The sequence below is a fragment of the Pseudochaenichthys georgianus genome, chromosome 4 (assembly GCF_902827115.2).
Source record: "Pseudochaenichthys georgianus chromosome 4, fPseGeo1.2, whole genome shotgun sequence".
NCBI lineage: Eukaryota > Metazoa > Chordata > Actinopteri > Perciformes > Channichthyidae > Pseudochaenichthys > Pseudochaenichthys georgianus.
Window position 1 is genome coordinate 35,685,345 of NC_047506.1, and position 19,496 is coordinate 35,704,840.

A 19,496-nucleotide genomic window follows, 5' to 3' on the forward strand; every position below is an offset into this window, starting at 1 on the left:
AGCCCACCCTAAGTAAACCTTAGCAAAAGCTGTTGCTAACTTTGTAGCTACCCTCCTCACATGAATCACTAGGTGGCATGAGTCGGGAGAAGTTGTAGCATTAATTCAACAATTAAACTGTGCACACACTGAGCTGCGCTACGTTCACAGCTATAACTTAACTCCTGACTTTAAACTAGGTGATGCCAGGCAGGGACACAGCTGGCAACATTGCAGCTAAACTATGGAGATGCATTGTGGCGGATAACTCTTCTGCTGATAAATGATGGATTTACCTGCATGTGCATTGTTTTTTGTTAAAAAAGTAATAATGATCACATACAGCAAAATACATTTAGGGGAAACAATGGGTTGCAATTGTTACTTGGTGCTAAGGTAGTATAGTTATTGTCCCTGTATCACTCAAGGGGACTTTATGGCAGATTGTGGGTTTGAATCCCTTCCAATCAAAATCAAGAACAGGAACTATCCCTTTTATAGTTTACCACAACCAATCAGTAACCACTGATGGATTTGTTCCACTGCAGTCGTTTCACTTGACATGAAGGCTGTGTTAGTGGTTGCTACGAGTAGCCAATTATTGTTATGTGGATCGATAACAGGTTAAAGACTTATTTCTGTGATTCAACGTACAATGTGGTACCAGCTGCACTGAGCCAAAAATGCCTGTGGCCAATATTGTGTGTACTTTTCTGCTCTGGCTCCTGCTCTGACATTGATTTCTTTGTTCTGGCAGCAGCGCAAATAAGAAATGCTGCGTGTCTTGTCTTGATGATGCAATCTATACAGAGCCATTGGAAACAAAAGCAGCCATGAATATAAAATAAAGACACAATAGTAAAAGACAGATTTTCAGACCCAATACAAAATCATATGTGTTATCATGATTATGATTTACAATGTGATCCACTTGAGTTCTAGACTTATTAACCGAGCCCCGCGGCAAGACTCTTAAGGCTGTAAAAACATCAGAAGCCAAATTCAAGTCAGCACTGTAAAATGTTAACTACATTAGTTTTTTTAAACTGTGAAAGCTTGATGAAATGTGCACATATTTTACCCGTATATAACATTCTCATGGTCCCAGAGTTTCTACCAGAGGGGATTGTTAAATTCTTTATGGAAACAGTACCTCTGGGCTGTCAGCCTTTTCCTATCGGGTAGCTCATACCTGGAGGTAAATAAAACCTCTGCAAACTTCTCCAAATCTGTGGTGATTGGACATTAACCATGCTGTCATAAAATGGAGCAGGGGTTATATTTATTCTTTCCTAATTGTCTCAATGAAATGTTATCTTTGCTTATGAATGTGCATCTGTGTCTGTTGTGTGTTAGTGTGTTAGTTTTAAAACACTTTTAATTGGGCATATGGGCTTTACAATGTGCTGTAATTGCACTTAAATGTTGCTTATGTGCTGTCATTGTGCTCATGTGGTTTCTCTGTCCTTATGTGCCCTAGCTTGTTTTATTTAAAGGCAAAACAAAATAGCAAAACATACCAATACAATCTGAGATTAATTGCACAGAGCAGACATCTGGATAATTTGGGGACTGTTGTTAATGGATACTCTAAACTTGTATACCGTGAACACAAAGATCGTTGCCGAGTGACAGAAATCTAACCCTTTGAAATCAAAATGTAACCAAAAGATGAGATTGTTTTAAATGCATGCACTCGATCAGTCATCCTCCTGGGGTTAGGGATTTGAAATGGAGACAGAATAACAGCGCATGGATTTATTTGACACTAAATCTCTGGAAGGATCCTCCCAGTGTGGCTGCTCAGTCCTTCTGTGCATTGAAGTTAACCTTTAACTTCAATGCACAGAAGGACTAATCTAACCTCTGTGTTTCTGCACACACATAAAAAAGTCTGAGCCAGACAAAGCCTTATTTTCCCTGTTCAATGTGTGCTCATTAAACAGGGAGCATAATACCTTCATCTAATACCACAACCTCTATATCAGGGGTGTCAAACTCAATTTCATCGTGGGCCACATTAGCGTTATGGTTGCACTCAAAGGGCCGGTTGTAACTATGAATATACATAAATAAAATAATGTATTTTAATTAGGGCCGGGACTTTAACGCGTTAATTAATTACACAAAAATTAACGCATTTTAATCGCACTTTAATCGGACTTATTTTTGCACAGCGGAACGTTTCTCACTGGATGAGTTTCAGGCGTACCGATTATACTGGAGCACCAACTAACGTTCATGACTTCAGCATGGGACTTCAAACAACAACAAACCACGGTGAACAATAGTCAAACATGAACGAACAAGCTGATGAGAACGCTTTGGTCGGCCCCGTGGATGGGACATTTTGTTTTAAAAAACGGACGGATGGAAGCGTCGAAAAGAGCACGGTGGTGTGCAAATTATGCAAAAAATAATTTGCATATCACCGCAGCACATCAAGCCTAAAGTATCACCTAAATGCAAAGCATGTAGCAGCTAGCGTGGACGTTAGCCCGACTCCGAGTGCAAGGAACCACACCCTGACCCAACCCACACTCAACCAGATGACTGGTTTCAGGGCCAGGATAAGTAAGTCCACGTCTGAGAGGATAACCAGCTCCCTGGCTCACTGGATTGTCACTGGGCTCGACATTAAGGACTGCCCGATGGCCCGGGGCCATCTAGTATTTAGCTCGGGCAATGAAGCCTCACCTGCTGGTTGCCCGTCGGGCAATCTATTATGCCAGTATCATGCAGCTCGCGGATCCAGTAATGAGTGACCCGACAGTAAAACTAAACATATCTATAACTAGTTTAGGTAGTTTGAGAGGTAATTAAAATAGCTACGTGTGATATTCTAACCTGAAGTGTGTGTTTTGTCCGCTCACCGCTGCATGTGATGCAGAGCTGCGCGTCGAGTCTCGACTCGTCAGCAGCAGCTGATCTCTCTCTCCCGTCAGATTAGACTTCACTCGCGTTTATGTCCATTTCGATCAGATCCAGCTAGTTCTAGCTAATGATAGGACTACCTGCTTATTAAAAGACAACTACACAATAAGTGTCGCTATGCAACCGGGTGAGGCCGCAAAGTATAGCGCAGCATTATGCATTTGTTTACATGCCCACCGGAACCCCGAGGCATTACCAACAGATCAATGCACAATCAACCCATACAGGACATCTCTTTCTCCACATTAAGTGTTAGACATTAGAGTTGACTATTCTTGTCTGTCACATACTCTTCTTGTCTGTCACATAAGTGGCGCAACTGAAGCGGTATTGCTCTAAAGGGAAATGATTTTGACCGAAGAGATTTAGATTTGCCAGCTAACGGGAACTCTGACGTGTACTTCGCGGATGCGCTCGGCTCGCTCGGCTCCTTTCGACTGCTGCTCGGGTCTGCTCGGTCAGCTTCCGGATGAGGAGGCATTCGTTCAGTAGTTAACATTACAAACATTTTTAACAGGGGCCATAATAGTGTAAATAATGTTTGTTTTGGTAGTTATAACTGAATGTAATGTTTTCTACTTTTTTCCATCTGGGAAGGCATTTTGCCTTCATCAGCCATTTCGTCCGCATGCATTTTTCAGGGCAATCTCTATTGGGCTCAGGGCCATCTGTAAATTAGCTTAGATGGCCCTGTGCTTAAAAATGCGATTTTTAAAAATGCGATTAATTTCGATTAATTAATTACAAAGCCTCTAATTAATTAGATTAATTTTTTTAATCGAGTCCCGGCTCTAATTTTAATACATGATTGCCTCTGAATTGGATTATTATCGGAGAGGGTAATAACTTAACTACGTCTGACAGCAGAAGTCAAACAAATTGCAAGTCTCTTCAGTGCATGTCACAAACGGAGATGCATTGTGGGACATGTAGTTTATGGGCAAACTGATTCTGTAAAGTGGCATGTAACCGTATAATAAACGTATTATATTATTTGCAAGCTCTTGCGGGGCCACATAAAATGAAGTCGGGCCTTGAGTTTGCCACCCCTGCTCTATATTAAGGTTTTTAAGCAATAATACAATTGCAAGACTGCCAGAAATGTAAAACAAAATTAATAATATTTTAGGTGTACTCCATACTCCAAGCTGTGCTTCATACCAGGATTACTTTTATGGCAGCAGTTTTTGTAATTTACCAAAATTCTAATCTGTCAGAACATGTTTGTCGTGTTTTTGTTATTGCATTATTTTTTCCCCACATTTTCTTCCTACATATTAGGGTTTAAGGGGCGGAGCAGTCTGTAGAAGGTTTACATCCTCCATTCATAATAATGTGAAGTAAAATAAACATAAAAAAAATGTAAGAATATTTTGGATGTAACCATCATCATCAATAGTGTTATTAACAACATTAAATTAGGTCTGCATTACATATATTTCGGAACATATCTGCTGTAAGGAACAAGGCAGTGTCCCTGTGGCTACAAGGACTCATGATTGATTGATTGATCAATTCAATTCAGTGATCGATTGAGTGGTTGATTGAGTTGGTTGTTTGTTTGGTTGATTGATTCATTGGTTGGTCTGTCGGTCGATCGGTATAAATCTCATTGATGGGAGACATTATGTATGATTACAGTCATTCGTAAAAAATGATGGATAAGCTGTTACTGAATGCTATGACTCCATTATATTATAGATTATTTATAATGCCTATTATCATCATGTTGTCCCTATCATGCAAACAAATATGTATTCTGGCAGGGCACAGAGAAAGAGCTCTGGCACCCTTATATCTACACTATCACCCTCACTGTCAAAGTGCCCTTAGGAAGGGCATCTCACAGGAAGAAATACAGAACAAAAAGTCACCTCGCAGAGATTGCCGACACAGAGCGAGCATTATGGGACGGTAAAACAGTGGGAGAGAAATGTAGCACAGTAAGAGGCACTGATATTGATTCAACCAGAAGTGCCACAAGAGGCTTGTTTGGAGTGACTCCTTCTGAGCGTCACAATCAACCAAAAGAGAAAAGTATATGATGTTTTCAGCAGAATGGCACTCCCACGCGTGAGAAGTACTTCTCATATCTCTCTATTGTATTGCCTTCCGATCCTGCTGTCTCCTCCCTCCCTCCCTTCATCCCCTAAAGCTCTCTTTCTCTCCACTTCATGACTAATACTGCACTGTAATTACCCAGAGTCCTGCTGTCGACTCTCTCTCCTCTTCCTCTTCCCCGCTCTCTGGTATTGCCTTCACACATCTGTATGCTCCATCTCTCTTTATTTCCCAATCTCTCTTCAGCTGACACTCACACAGTGGCGCATCACAGAGGACTTCTTTCAAAAACACCCAACATTTGAAAAAAGTTCCAGAAATGTTGGAGGATGTTGTTACCTGCAACTGAAAAGATTGGGTATATCATCTACTCTTATTATATACCAAGCACATCTCTTGCAGGCTCTGCCTACTAGAAGTTCTGAAAATTCGACAAGAGATATTGTTTTTTTTTATGAAGGAGCTGTACAATGTTTCTTGAATCTGAGATGTTCCCCTAAATAAATAACTTGTATGTTCATGGTAAAGCCTGAAGCAGATTTTAATATTATCATGGATCAACAGACTCAGAACAATGGAAACATTTTGCTCTTAAAGAAACACCTTTAACCTCCTTAGCTCAGAAAGGAGTTTAATGAAAGTTAGCACAGAGGTGGCCTGTGTACATATTCAAATGTCCAGAATGTGCTTTCCTGCAACTTCTGCAAGGGAGGAGAGGCCATTTTAATACCAAATGCACGGTGACCCTTCCACTGCCTGTTAAACTTAAAAGTGTCTTATTACAGAATCACTCCTAATCTTGCTCAAACTTGAAATTGGAATAATATACTCCTTAAGATTGAGAACTTTTGAAGCTTGTTACTTACCTTCATCAATGAGAAAGAATACTGCTGGGAGACAATGTTCAAGGTTCAAGGTTCTTTATTTGTCATACGAACATAGCTACAGAGTAGTTATGTCGATGAAAATCTTAGGTCACAGGCTTCTCCAACAGTGCAACACAATACAACAGATAAACAGAAAAATATAGTGCAAGTAAATATTAAAAAGTAAATACAAAAAGAAAAATAGTTTTAAAAAAGTGAAATAAGAGTCTATATGCAAGCTATTGGAATGATATATTAGATAAATAGATAAATAATTACTAAGTAGCAGATGAATGTTATGGATGTTGTTTCAACACTTCAGGTGTTTAACAGTCTTATTGCCTGTGGGATGAAACTGTCTCTGAATCTGGTGGTTTTTGTCCGGATGCGGTAACTAAAAAGTACAAACTAAAACGTGTTTTAATTTCTTTCCGTTATGAATGGATAACAAATGATTACACAATTACAAATGCAACATTTTATTTAGGTCTATGTGTATGAGAATAACAATTTCAGTTATTTCTAGGGTTGTATAGACAAATATTTAATGCCAAAAAAATCAAAGACATCTAGACAGCGTCTATAAATATCCTTAAAGTAGCATTAAAGATGATTTAAAGTTATTTAAATTAATATGGTTTATCCCCTTGAGAGCCAGAACTGCTGTCTGTATATCTTTGTCTGGGCTGGGGTAGTAAAGGAAGTTTTAATTCCAGGGCCTAGTCAGTAGTTAAAGGGTCACCAGAAACTCACTTCATATCCTTTTTTCATAGGAGGAAAATGTAATGGAAATGTATAAAATAGCTTTCATGCACCAAAGACGATGAATAGTTTCAGTCGAGGTGACATCTAAAGATCCGACCTAGCACAGCCGGACTGTTATAAAATATATATATATATATAGTAATACAAGACCGTGCCATAATGTATCACCAATGTGACAGTATTTCTCACTTTGAACTTCAATCTGTATAGTAGTTCCCTGTTTGTTACAATCTGGATACTATCTACCCGATTGTACGTGGGCTACTTGGAAATGCTCCATTAATACAAATAATAAATTGGAATCAGGGTTAATCGGTTGATATGGACACAACTTATTATAAAGCTTTACATATTAATTTGTTAACAGTGATTATTAGTCTGGTCCGTCACTCTCCTTTAACAAGACCCTGAGTGATTTAAGAGACAAAAGGCTTTGGCTGTTGAGCCTCAGGCTGTGTTTTCTGCTCAAAATATCTACATGGAAGAATAAGTATAATGGGTTCCTGAGTGATTTGGAAAAGGCTGCCAGAGAGCGGACCATTTGTGTGTGGGGTTGTTTGTCTATCAATTAGAGTGTCGATTAAATAAATGTGTTTGGGCTCCATCTCACCTACTGGCAGAGAGCAGAGCTGTCTAGAGACACGCCTACAGGAGGTTCCCAGCCAAAATAACTTTCAACACATTCCTGCTCAATACTGGGCTCTAACTCAGACATCTGACAGCCAAACCACATACTGACGTTCTGTTCCATCAAATAGGGAGCTTAGCTCAGAGCCATGTCTGATGTAGTGTGGTAGAAATGTGTGTTTAGAGAAATGATCCTAGGCTAAATAAACTGTTTGATTGACTTCATAGCAAGAAACTCAGACAATGCATTAAAGCCATACTAATTTGTAATGCAAACATGTTTATGTTGTGAGCAAGTGTTTTCCTTTAGGTCAAAATGGCCGGTGTGTCCTTGGGCAAGAAACTTCACCTGAACTTGCTCCTGTGGGTATTGTCCACAGTTTCTGACCATTGCCATGTACCATGTATGATATACTGTATGTGTAATGTGTGTATATGTAAAGCGCTTTGAGTCATTGAAAAAGCGCTATAATAAATGTAAGGAATTATTATTAATTATTCAAATGAAATGCAAGACAGTTTTCTTGATTTTCGACATTTACATCTTTACAGTGGCCAAAACAACAATGGTCAATGGATCGAATGGACACACAGGCCCTGGGACATAGGGATGTTCCTAACTGAACTATAGACAATTAATTTGTATTTGTCATTGTTCTAAAAGCAGGTATTGCACAATATAAATGAATAAAGAAAACATTAAGACAATATTCTTATGTGGAAGTAAAAATTAAAGTAGTTTCAATTAAAATGGTGCCCCACCAAACCTTAAAGGGGCCCTATTATGCTCATTTTCAGGTTCATATTTGTAATTTGTGCCTCTACTGTGACATGTGTTCATGCTTTAATGTTCAAAAAGGTCTTTATTGTTCTCATACTGCCTGTGCTGAAGCACCTATTTTCACCCTCTGTCTGAAAACAGAGCCCAGTTTCTGATTGGTTAGCTAGCTTGGTTGTAATTTGTCAACTGCTTGGAGCCATTAGCTATCACAATCATCCATCATAATAAACCAAAATGAAAGCAGTTTATAATAATCAAACAAAACATTTCTGCCTCTAATGTAGTGATTATTGGGTTAAATATGTGTTTGTCATTTGGTGGCAAAATACATACTAAACAGCAACTTAAAGTTTACTTTTGTTCTCACTAGGACTTTATAGTACTAGTTATCAAGTCAAATGAATCATTTACCATTGACTCAGCAGAACTGACTGAGGCCCCGTCTACACAAAGACAATTTCAGTTGTATCCGCTAAAGTTCTTTATCGTATTATAGACGGTTCGTCCACACGAAGCCAAAACGGAGCCGCAGCTTCGGAGCCCGAAACCGATACACTTTGAAAACAGCTCCCAAAGTCGGTAAGTCTGTAGACGAAACGCTTGCGGCTCCGTGTGTACGCCCAAATGATCATTTCCTGAATCGATGATGCCATAGCCCCGCCTCTCCCCACCTCTCCTGCTCACCCCCGCGTCATTGCTGATGTGTTTCGCCAACAACAACAACAATGGCGAATCACAGGGTTGCGTTCGTGCTCCAGACGCTACTGACCATGATACAGATGTTAGTGCAAAATCTACAGCTCCTCTACCACAACCATCAGCAACAAGTGGACATGGAGAACTACATGAACTACATGTTGCTAAATCCACCGCGGAGAATAAACAGAAGGGCAACCAGGCAACCATGCTCGGAGGGTCTTCTTCGCTGCTTTTGGTGTATTTTGTGGCAGAAGTACAGCGCCACTTACAGGCCCGGCATATGTACTACAGCATCTCCAGTGGGTCGAGCGGTTTCGTGTGAACGGACATGTTTCTTGAGCCGATTCCCTGTGGATGGAAGACTTTTTTGAAATCGACTTCGGTTCGAAATCGATTTTGTCTCCGTTTCGTCTCTGTGTGGACGGGGCCTGAGTTGACTTGACCTACAGTAAATGATTTAGATTGACCTCAAACATGCATATGGGTAAATGTAAAGTAAAGCCCTCATTGTGTTGTCCCTACAGATAAGGACCAGATCCATTGTTAGGGCAAAATGCTATTTCCAGAAACCATGAAGCTATAAAACCTCAAACAAACTGGAATTCACTAAAAAAACTATTTGGTGGATGTCTGTTTGCGCTGCCACTACATCTTCAAAACTGCATCAGAAGATTTATACACAGCATTTGAGGAACAGTTTCCACAAAAAAGGAAACCGAGCACAGAGCCATCACAAAACACTTTAAATTACCTGTGCCAACTGTGAAGATGGATGCAATTGTGCATGAACAGGAGACATGCCGGGCAAAATAAATACAACATAGCACCTGTCTCCAAAGTAACATTGAATAAATTAACTTCTGGTTCAGTTTTGCTTAATTTAACAACTTTGGCATTTGGTGGTGGGTTGTATTAAATTAAAAACACTCCACACACACTGCCTTATATTGCAGGATATACACTCATCATCTTTGTTAAGAAATGTCAAAAAAGTACTGTCTGTCTCTCCTCCTTATACTTATGTACTGTACTCAAATTCCTGGGCCTTTGGTAGCAACAAGTTACTGCACTCACTCGAACTGTCCCATACCAGTTAACACACCATGTGACTCTAATGGCGTATGTCCACTGCAGGGCCTCGCACGGCTTAGTACGGTATAGTTAGGCCTTGGGAGGCCAGGCTCACTTTATGCTGCGTTTCCATTACAGTTTAGTAGCTGGGGCAGTAACTATAGTAACGCAGTGTAGGCGGAGCCGTGACGTCATCTTCAATGCAATGTTGTTACTCCTGCATCATTTGAAACGTGTATTACAATTAAATTACGGTAAAATATGTTCATTGTGTTGTAGTTGTAGCCACTCACGTCACTAGTTTAGAAAAACTGTGAAAAAGTACCCGTTAGCCGGAACTACCCCTAGTGGAAACGCAACAAAAACCGGTCCGGGTTTGTCACGGCACGCTTACACCGTGCTATGGACGGCGCTATGTGCTTCAGCGTCATAAGATACCATGACTCTGGTACCACTCCAACTGAATGAGTGGACCTTAAGTGCTGCTGCTCATTCATGTTTTCAGTGACCTCGTGCTGCTGCGATAAATCATACCATCTCCTATCACAACAACTAATTTGCGTGATCCTCGACTAATCAGGAATAGTGATGCACTTTATTGATGGAGACGATTTGAATACCACGTGGATTTAATTAAAGAAATGGGTTACATCATCAACCTAAGGATGTAACTTGTTGCTTAATGGTTAAAACTGCCAACAAACAGGCTCCGTCAATAAGAGCGAACAATGTGTTGAGTGACCACATGAGAAACAGCTCTAATGTAAGGGCAACACAGATTCACATCAACATAAAAGCCCTTCAGTTTCCATTGAGACTGAGGGAAGGCATTAGTAGGAGTAACAGCTAGGGAACATGGCATGTGTGGGACATTAGTGGGACAGGTCCTACCTTCTAAGACAGTGAGCTTGGTGCTGGTGTTGATCTCTCCCACGCTGTTGGTGGCGGTGCATTCATAGATGGCTTCATCGCGGTGGGTCCTCAGAGGCTGGATACGCAGCACGGAGCCCGAGCCGTCATCAAACTCAATCACCTGAGGACAAAAGAACGGGAGTAGGATTAAAAGTAATCAACACTGACATCTACATCCAAATCCATCCTATTTGCTCCTTCCTGTCGCAGGAACTTATAACAATCGTGTTTGACTTGGGGAAATTATTTCTAATTTCACAAAAGAACAGAAGAGTTTCAAGGAAGTTCGAAAAAATAGTTTCAAGTATTTAAAATGTCATAGTTCATTTGAAACATTATCCTGTTTTAAATCAGCATAATACATTATTTTGAATGTTACACACTTGAGATGAATTTGGACATAAATCTTTCAAAGTGTTATTAGATGATTACTTTGCTATGTGCTGCTGTAAAAGTAGGACTGTTCACAGGTTTTAGTATAATGGTTAACTATATTATTTCTGAGAGCGAGATGAGAAAATGGACATTAATTTAATGTCTATGTGTTAAGAACAAAGCCAGAGTCATAACCTGGTTAGCCTAGCTTAGCATAAAACCCTTAAAGCAGGAGAAAACAACTAACCCGACTGAATCAGAGAGATTTTGTTTGCGTTCTATTTAAAACAAAAAGAGATATGTTAACCACTGACTTGTATTGGTGTCTGTGTATTTTCTAACATTGAAAAATATATATAAAGGGGGACGTTAACTTAAAGGGGACCTATCATGCAAAATGCACTTTTTGATGTCTTTTATAGATAAATATGTGTCCCCGGTGCGTCGGGGAACTCACGCAGCGTCAGAAAATAAAACCCTTTCTCTTTTCCTCCGTACCCAGATCTTTTAAAAACGGGTGTACAACGAGCAGATACAGATTTGCTGCCGATATGACGTCAAATCGGCAGCGGACCCACAGAGAGTTGCTATAACAATGCCTGACGTGTTTTGGACGTAATCTCGTCTTTGTTTACATTAGCAAGCCTCGCTAACACTCAGAGCTAACCTGTACTGTAGAGCACATGTGTTTAAAAAGCAGGAAATAAAAAAGGAACTCACCTTGTGATAAACCTGCAAGAGAAAAGCATTTCAGCTCCATACTGTTTCAGAAATAATCCTTGATGTGGTTTAGAACAGGATGGCGTTTTATCACAACCAAATTTAACTTTATCTCTGGTAGAATTCTGGTCAGGAATTAGCTCCGCCTCCTCTTTTTTATTTTTTCAAGCTAAGGACCCAAAATCCGCTTTTCTCTAACAGAGCTGCAAAAGTGGGTTATGAGCAGTATGAGGCATGGCTACAACGGGTGATCTGTTTGGTATTTTAAGCAAAAAACGTCACAGACATGTTTTCATAGGGATGGCCCTACAATATGTTTCCAATATAGCATAATAGGTCCACTTTAAATAAAAGATAATTGAAGATCACTAATTCTGTATTGTAACCTTGGAGTTTTGTTGTTTTGTAACAGTTTGAAATAAATCTATTCTAACTAAGTTATTTGAAATACAATACATGTGTCATGCAGAGCTTTACTCTGTGAGAATTAATAATATGAATTTTGCTAATACTGATGAGAAAGTGTTTCCTATTGCAGAACAAACACTGAACTGTTAGATGTGTTGTGTGGACTAAGCTTGAAGGTACTCTAGATACATATCCTTTTCATGTCATTTTGAGACTTTTATCTCAGACTTTTCATTCATTAAGAAACTTATTTTCATTACCCACATTAGCTTATTACAACTGTTCTGTTCTCTGTAGGCTAAATGTTGTCAGTCAGTCTTTCATACTCTTTTCCTTTGTTTATATACAAGCAATGCACAACTACAGCGGTAATCAAACCCAAAGACGATACAGATGATAAAGGGATGGGAATTTGAAAGCAAATGTATATTCGAATATTCGACCCCCCAAAAAACGGTTAACCGGTTAACCTAAATTTACATATCCTATATAAAAAAAATTGGGTCAAAAAAAATAAAGTCAAAAAAAAATTCTGATTTTTTTTTTTTTTAACCCAATTTTTTTTCAACAATTTTTGGAAATACATACATGTTCAAATAAGTGTAGAAACCAAGTTGAATTTGTCAAATGTATTGAACTGGTGATCACAGTTGGACAGCTATAGGCCTACAGCTTTCATGTGTGGAGGTGATTCACAATCAGCCCAGCTGTAGAGAAGACCCTCTCAGCTGGAACGGAGGTTGTGGGTATAGCAAGGTATAGCATGTATATAAATGTAACTCTTCTTAGAGTGTAAATAATTACCGGACTATAAAATGAAAAATATGTTGAATACCGGCAAAACTAAATCTCTCCAGTCAAAATGTCTAGTACTTTGCCGCCACATACGGTTGCCAAGCAGCGCTTATTGTTGTTTAGGCTGGCCATGTGTCGCGAGTGTTGACAGGGGGCGGGGGAGCACGCTCATGAACTGTTAGCGCCGGAACCTCGCACCGGCTGCGGAGCTCATTTGCGACACATTTGGGCCTAAGATGAGGTTTGAGTCTGCGTGATCTGCGAGTAGGGAGGGGCGGCAGCCATATCATTGGCTAGAACTAGCTAGATCTGATGGATTTGGACATAAACACGAGTGAAGTATAACCGGACGCGAGAGAGAGAGATCAGCACCTGCAGCTCTGCCCCGCTGTGAGGGACCGGTGAGCGGAGTAAAACACACCTTTAGACGTCACCTAACACATTTAGCTATGGCACTGTCGTATATATACATTGAATTATTCAATTTGATAATCAACTTAGGCAGCACTCCCCAAAAAAAAAAAAAAATTATAAAAATATTCATAACTCATATTCGAATACATGAATAATTATTCGAATACCTGAATCATTTCGAATATTCGAATATTCGATTAATCGTTCCCATCCCTAATGATAACCAAAACTTACATGGGAACACAGCTTTGGATACAACCAGAAAAGCAGTCTGAAATGTTGCTTATTGTCCCTCATTGTACAGGAAATCTGTCAGTGAACGCGGTGTTTACTGTCAATGTGTAGTGACAATCTAAAATGTTTTTTCCTTGTATTGTTTGTTTGTTCTTGTTGATTTGCCATCCCAACAAGCTGAGGGAAATTAAAACGTTTAAAAGTTAAGACCTTAATCGAGAAGAATAAACTACTTTACGTACAGCAGCTCAACATGTAAAAAGGTGGTTGGTAGATTTCACAGATTATGGTCATTGTGTCTAGCAGCTAAAGGAGGATGTGTACAGTGATGAGCTTCAGTGGATAACAGGTATGTGAGGGGATTTAAGGAATGCTGGGGGGGGTAAATACTCAGAGGTCAGGGCACTGGGCCTTACACTTCCGCCCCACCGCGTTGTGTGTGACCCAACGAGCCGCCTGGCAGGAATCACATTCCACCTCTAATGAAGGAGCTTGGTAGGAGGTAACGACCCCCCCCCCCCCCCCCCCCCCAGCTCAGGGAAGCATCCATTTGAGGAAACCAGGTCAAACAAGTGGAGTTTAGATCAAAACAGAGAATATGGACTAGTTTTCCCTTAAAGTCTTTGTACATCTAGTCCGTATTTTTTGTCATTCGCTAAAAATCGGTCTTGCACCGAAACCTTGCACACAGAGTCACAGTAGTTTTATATTGTTTGTTGAGAGATAATGCAATAAGAAACCACATTTAATCATTTATGTGCATTTGTGTAAGGCATAGCGCTAGTCCAAAACAAGGCAAATCTATGATTTTATGAACAAGAAGATCCTTTAGCTGCTAGGATATAATCACTGTATAATTATTTGTACATCAGGAATTTTTCTGCCAATATCTACAAAAACTGATTCCAAGCTGTTTTGAAATGACCTGTCACAATCGTTCAATCCTTTGTCATAGGAGACAAATTAATAAAATGAATCAGCTTATCAGTTGGCATCTGTTGTTGATGCAATTCATGGGGCTCCCGATCTGTGCTCCAAATTCCTTGACGTCTTCCAGGCGAAAGTCGAGGCCATCAGCTCCGGCACCTGGCCCTCCCACTCTACCAGCACCTCAGCCACCTGGCAACGCACCCCCAACACTGCTACTCTCCCATTGCAACCTCTACTCCTTCTCCCCTGTGGATGCTCACCAAGTGGCCAAACTGGTCAGCTCGGCCATGACCTCCACCTACTCCCTGGACCCCATGCACACAGCCCTGGTCAAGGACTGCCTACCCACCCTCTGCCCCTACATGGTGGTCATCATCAACGCTTCTCTGGCTCCTGGTATAGTCCCCGCCAGCTTCAAAATTGCTTCAGTCACCCCCATCCTCAAAAAACCTGGCCTGGACCCCGACGACCTCCACAACCACCGGCCGATCTCCAACCTTCCCTTTCTAAGTAAAACTCTAGAAAGAGTAGTCCATCTGTACATGTCCAACCATGAGCTCTTTGAGCCCTTCCAATCCGGCTTCAGACTTCAACACAGCACTGAGACCACCCTCATCAAGATCATCAAAGACCTCCTGATTGCTGCTGACTCTGGCCGCCTCAGCATCCTCATCCTCCTGGACCTCTCTGCAGCGTTTGACACCATCTCCCACACCATCCTCCTCACCGACCTCCTAGGTGTCACTGGCACAGCCCTGTCCTGGTTCACATCCTACCTCCATAACAGACAACAGTTTGTAACCATTAATGGCTCAAATTCCCCCCCGGCCCCTGTCAATCACGGTGTACCACAGGGCTCTGTGCTTGGCCCCCTCCTGTTCACCATGTACATGCTTCCCCTCGGCCAGATCATCCGCCATCATGGACTCAACTTCCACTGCTACGCTGATGATACCCAATGATATCTCAGCACTACTCCATCCTCCCAGCTCCCCCCTCAGTCTCTCGTCAACTGCCTGCAGGATGTCGTCTCAAACTCAACATCAGGAAAACAGAGCTCATGGTTGTGGCACCCAAGGCACTGCTCCAGAAGATTGGTGACTTCCTCCTTGAGGTTGACGGCTGCTCCATCTCCCCATCTCCTGAAGTCCGCAACCTGGGTGTCATCTTTGACTCCACCCTTTCCTTCCACTCCCACATCAAGTCTGTCACCAAATCCGCCTTTTTCCATCTAAAGAACATTGCCAGACTCTGACCGTCACTCTCGGAGTCGGTTGCAGAAACCCTAGTCCATGCTTTAGTCACCTCCCGCTTGGACTACTACAATGGTGTCCTGTTTGGGGTCCCCAACAAAACCCTGGACAGGCTCCAGTATGTTCAAAACTGTGCTGCTAGGGTACTCACACATACAAAGCCGTGGCAGCACAACACTCCCACCCTCATCCACCTCCACTGGCTGCCGGTCAAGTCCCGCATAACCTACAAAGTCCTCCTCCTTACCTACAAGTCCTTCCATGCCCATGCCCCCCAGTACTTATCGGACCTCCTCCGCCCACATGCCCCACCCCGGAACCTGCGGTCTTCAGACTCTGGCCTGCTTACCACCCCCCGCACCAACCTGCGAACCTTCGGGGACAGAGCCTTCAGTGTGGCTGCCCCCACCCTCTGGAACGCTCTCCCTGCGGAGATCCGCAACATCCCCACGTTTGTCTGACTGCCTTTTGATTTTGTTTGTTTGTTTTTACTCCTGTTTTTCTTTGTAAAGCGACCTTGGGTCCCATGAAAGGCACTATTTAAATCCAAGCTATTATTATTATCTTCCAAAGGTTTTTGACAAATACCCCAAAATGCAGAAACCCATTATGAAAACTGTAATGACGCACATATTTTATGTTTTGATCTGTGTTTACTATTTTTAATTATTTATTGTATTATCTGATAGATCCATTTTGAAATCAGTTATGGAGATATATCTGATCTAATCTAAGCTGTTTAGTGTTATCTACAACTACACGATAATATTGGCTCAATATTTGCCGTCTCAGATAACATGAGTGTTTTCACTTGAACATGTTATCCTTAAGATACTTTCATTTATTTGTCTTAATATCCATGAATAAAATCTAGTTTTTGAGGTTGGTGTGCAAACTTGATTACCTCAGCGTGAGGTATTTTTTAAACGTGTGACAATTTCCTTATAAAAATATGGATTAGGGTACAAAAGCGGTAACTCTGATTCATCTTCAGGTTCCAGCAAAGGTCACACACCTGATGGGACAATAACAGTGACCTTTTAACAAATATGTGTGAAAGTAAGTAATTGATGACAATATGTTATGTGATGCATCATCACTGAGTCACATGTTAAAACGTATACCACACGTAAACATTCTGTCTAGATACAAAGCAAAAATCTGGAAAAATCCAAAGAAGCCGGATTCTTCTGCCCAGGTGATACATTTGCCAATAAGGGTTGAGATTACAGGGCCAAGATCAGTAATGTACTTAGGGATATGTAAAGGCAGATCATTTAAATGGTTTGCTTGAGTTAATTGTGTCTTTGAGCCCTGATTGATCTTGATTAAACAATATTTTTCTATGTATCCATCTGAAATCCTGAAATCCGGATTCTACTGAATAATATATACAGTATAGGATTGAGAGCTAGACTGTGTCCCTGCAGTGGGGAGGAGTTCTTCCACCCCACACACAGGGTAGCCTTCAGTTTGAGTAACACAGAGCAGACAGGTGGAAGAGAATTCCTATTACCCACAACGACATGAACCAAGTGTCTCTGTCTACACTGGACTCATGTCGAGTCACTTCACTGGAAGTCATTTGAGTTGGCTGGCAGCTAATGAGCCTTCCTGCTGTCCACAGTGCTGCAGGAAGCCTCATACAGTCAATCAGGCAGGCTGCTGGGTCCGCTTATACAGCTGCATGAATACAATATACAGATTATAGAAAGATACTACAGTGCACAAAAAAACCAAGATTTCTGGTTATGGTAGCAGGTATTCCATTACATTAAATATGGACCACCAGGGAGAGTTTTTAAAATGCCTCCCCGAATTATGGTGGATATCTGCAGTATTTGGAAATGTGCTATTGTAAGGAACCATAGGCCTCTCTGGACAGAGTATGCTACATTCAAATCCAGGTGTCCAGACTCTAGAATGGCAGAATGCTCAGTTTAGAACTTGTGTATTTCAGCCAAATACACTTGTTGTGTGACTTTTTTATTTGTATTTACTCTGCATCTACTTTTTTTCTCTTTCAATACCCAAGTATGTTGTTCTTTAAATGCCAGAGCAAACAGCAAATATTATTATGATACAAATGTTTTGTTTAGATGTTGTTAATTCCGGTTACATTTCAAAATGAATTACACGTATACAAATATTTAACTCTTTCCTTTTGAAGTAGTTACAAACTCATACCGATTGCTAACTCTTTTCACATTCATTATTTTGATCAAAAATGTATATCCTGAAAATAAAACAAAGAAACTAAACTAAATACGTGTTATTTATATCCGAAACGCGCTAAACAAATCTTCATTTAGTATTCATACCTCAGCTTTATATTGTTTTATAGCTTTATCTTTTTTAACCATATTTATTTAAACTATTTTGGACACATTTTCCTTTCCTCAGGAACTCATTTGACTGTAACACATAGTTCTGCTGCATGTGTTCTAATTTATGTTTGAACATTCCTGAAGTCCATACTTCCTACTCTAGTTTTGACCGACGTATACTGTCTGGAATGATTTCATTTTTACTTTATAAGTGTACAATTATAATTTAATAGTGCAGTTTTGAAGTCCATCTAATCTGTAAAATTGAGAGCATGTGAGTTCTTAAAAAGTATGTTATTGGTCTCATCTGTAACATTAAGATCAAATGTGTGATATTTTGTATGTATTTCCATTACAAAGACCATGTATTCTTTAACACAAGTCCAAATATCTTACTGAAAATATCAATGATACTGTAGCTGCTGGCACCTTGGAGTTGGTGGTTCTCTTAAATAAACTTGGTATGACAAACTGAACAAAGCTGAGATCATGTGCCGGCCTCTGGTCCCTCTACAGTGGAGTTATCACCTCTGTAAGCCGTCGGTTCCACTCTTTAACCTGCAGACTTACTCGCTGTGATGCTGGGCCTCATGTGCTCTCATTAGTGTATTGTAATTTCATTGATTTGCATTCAGTGGTTTTCAAACAAGCCCTAAACGCAAAAAAGCTGCTAGGTTTCTGCTAGGTTTCTGTGCATGGTGGTAATTAGTCACAAAGCTGCAGCCTACAGCTCAGCCTCGATTAACACAAGTAATATAAAAATGAAAGCAAAATGACCTATCCTGCTCTTTGTCCGCACACACACATAAACACTGCAACATATCAGACAGGGGGCTTTGAGGCCTGCTCCCTAGCCATACCTCAAAGCGCTGAGAGCTGACTTTCTTCCCCTTCTTAAACCAGGTGATGCGGGGTTTGGGCTCACCCACGGCCTGGCATACGAACGACGCCACTCCTCCCGAAATCCCCGTCTGGTCATCAGGGGACTTTATGAAGCCGGGCATGCCTAAGGGAGGGAGACAGAGAGACAACGGGAGGGAGAGGATGGAAGAGAAGATAACCAGTGTCAGATAGAGGCCCGACACAGAAACAGCTCCAGGCAGAATACATGTTTTTCACATCTATACATCTGCTGTAGGTTTGAAATAACAATATGCTGTCACATGCCACAAGCATTCAAATGCATATCCAGTAAAAACAGCCAAATACTACACACACATGTCACTCACAGAAGGTATCAACAGGACACATAATACCCCAAAGTCAGAAATAAGTGTGATGAGATTCACTGTATGCTTCATTTATGTCATGCTTATCTTAAAGGACCCTCAAGTCACTATTTGTT

General features: G+C 40.8%; 1 protein-coding gene across 1 annotated transcript in view; it reads right to left on the bottom strand.

Moving 5' to 3' along the window:
* The window catches only part of ptprfa (protein tyrosine phosphatase receptor type Fa), a 347,360-nt gene that overhangs the window by 185,718 nt on the left and 142,146 nt on the right, over window positions 1–19,496 (bottom strand). The window contains 2 exon segments of the mRNA XM_071202945.1: window positions 10,675–10,816; window positions 19,012–19,157. Of these exon segments, the coding sequence (XP_071059046.1) occupies window positions 10,675–10,816; window positions 19,012–19,157 (288 nt within the window).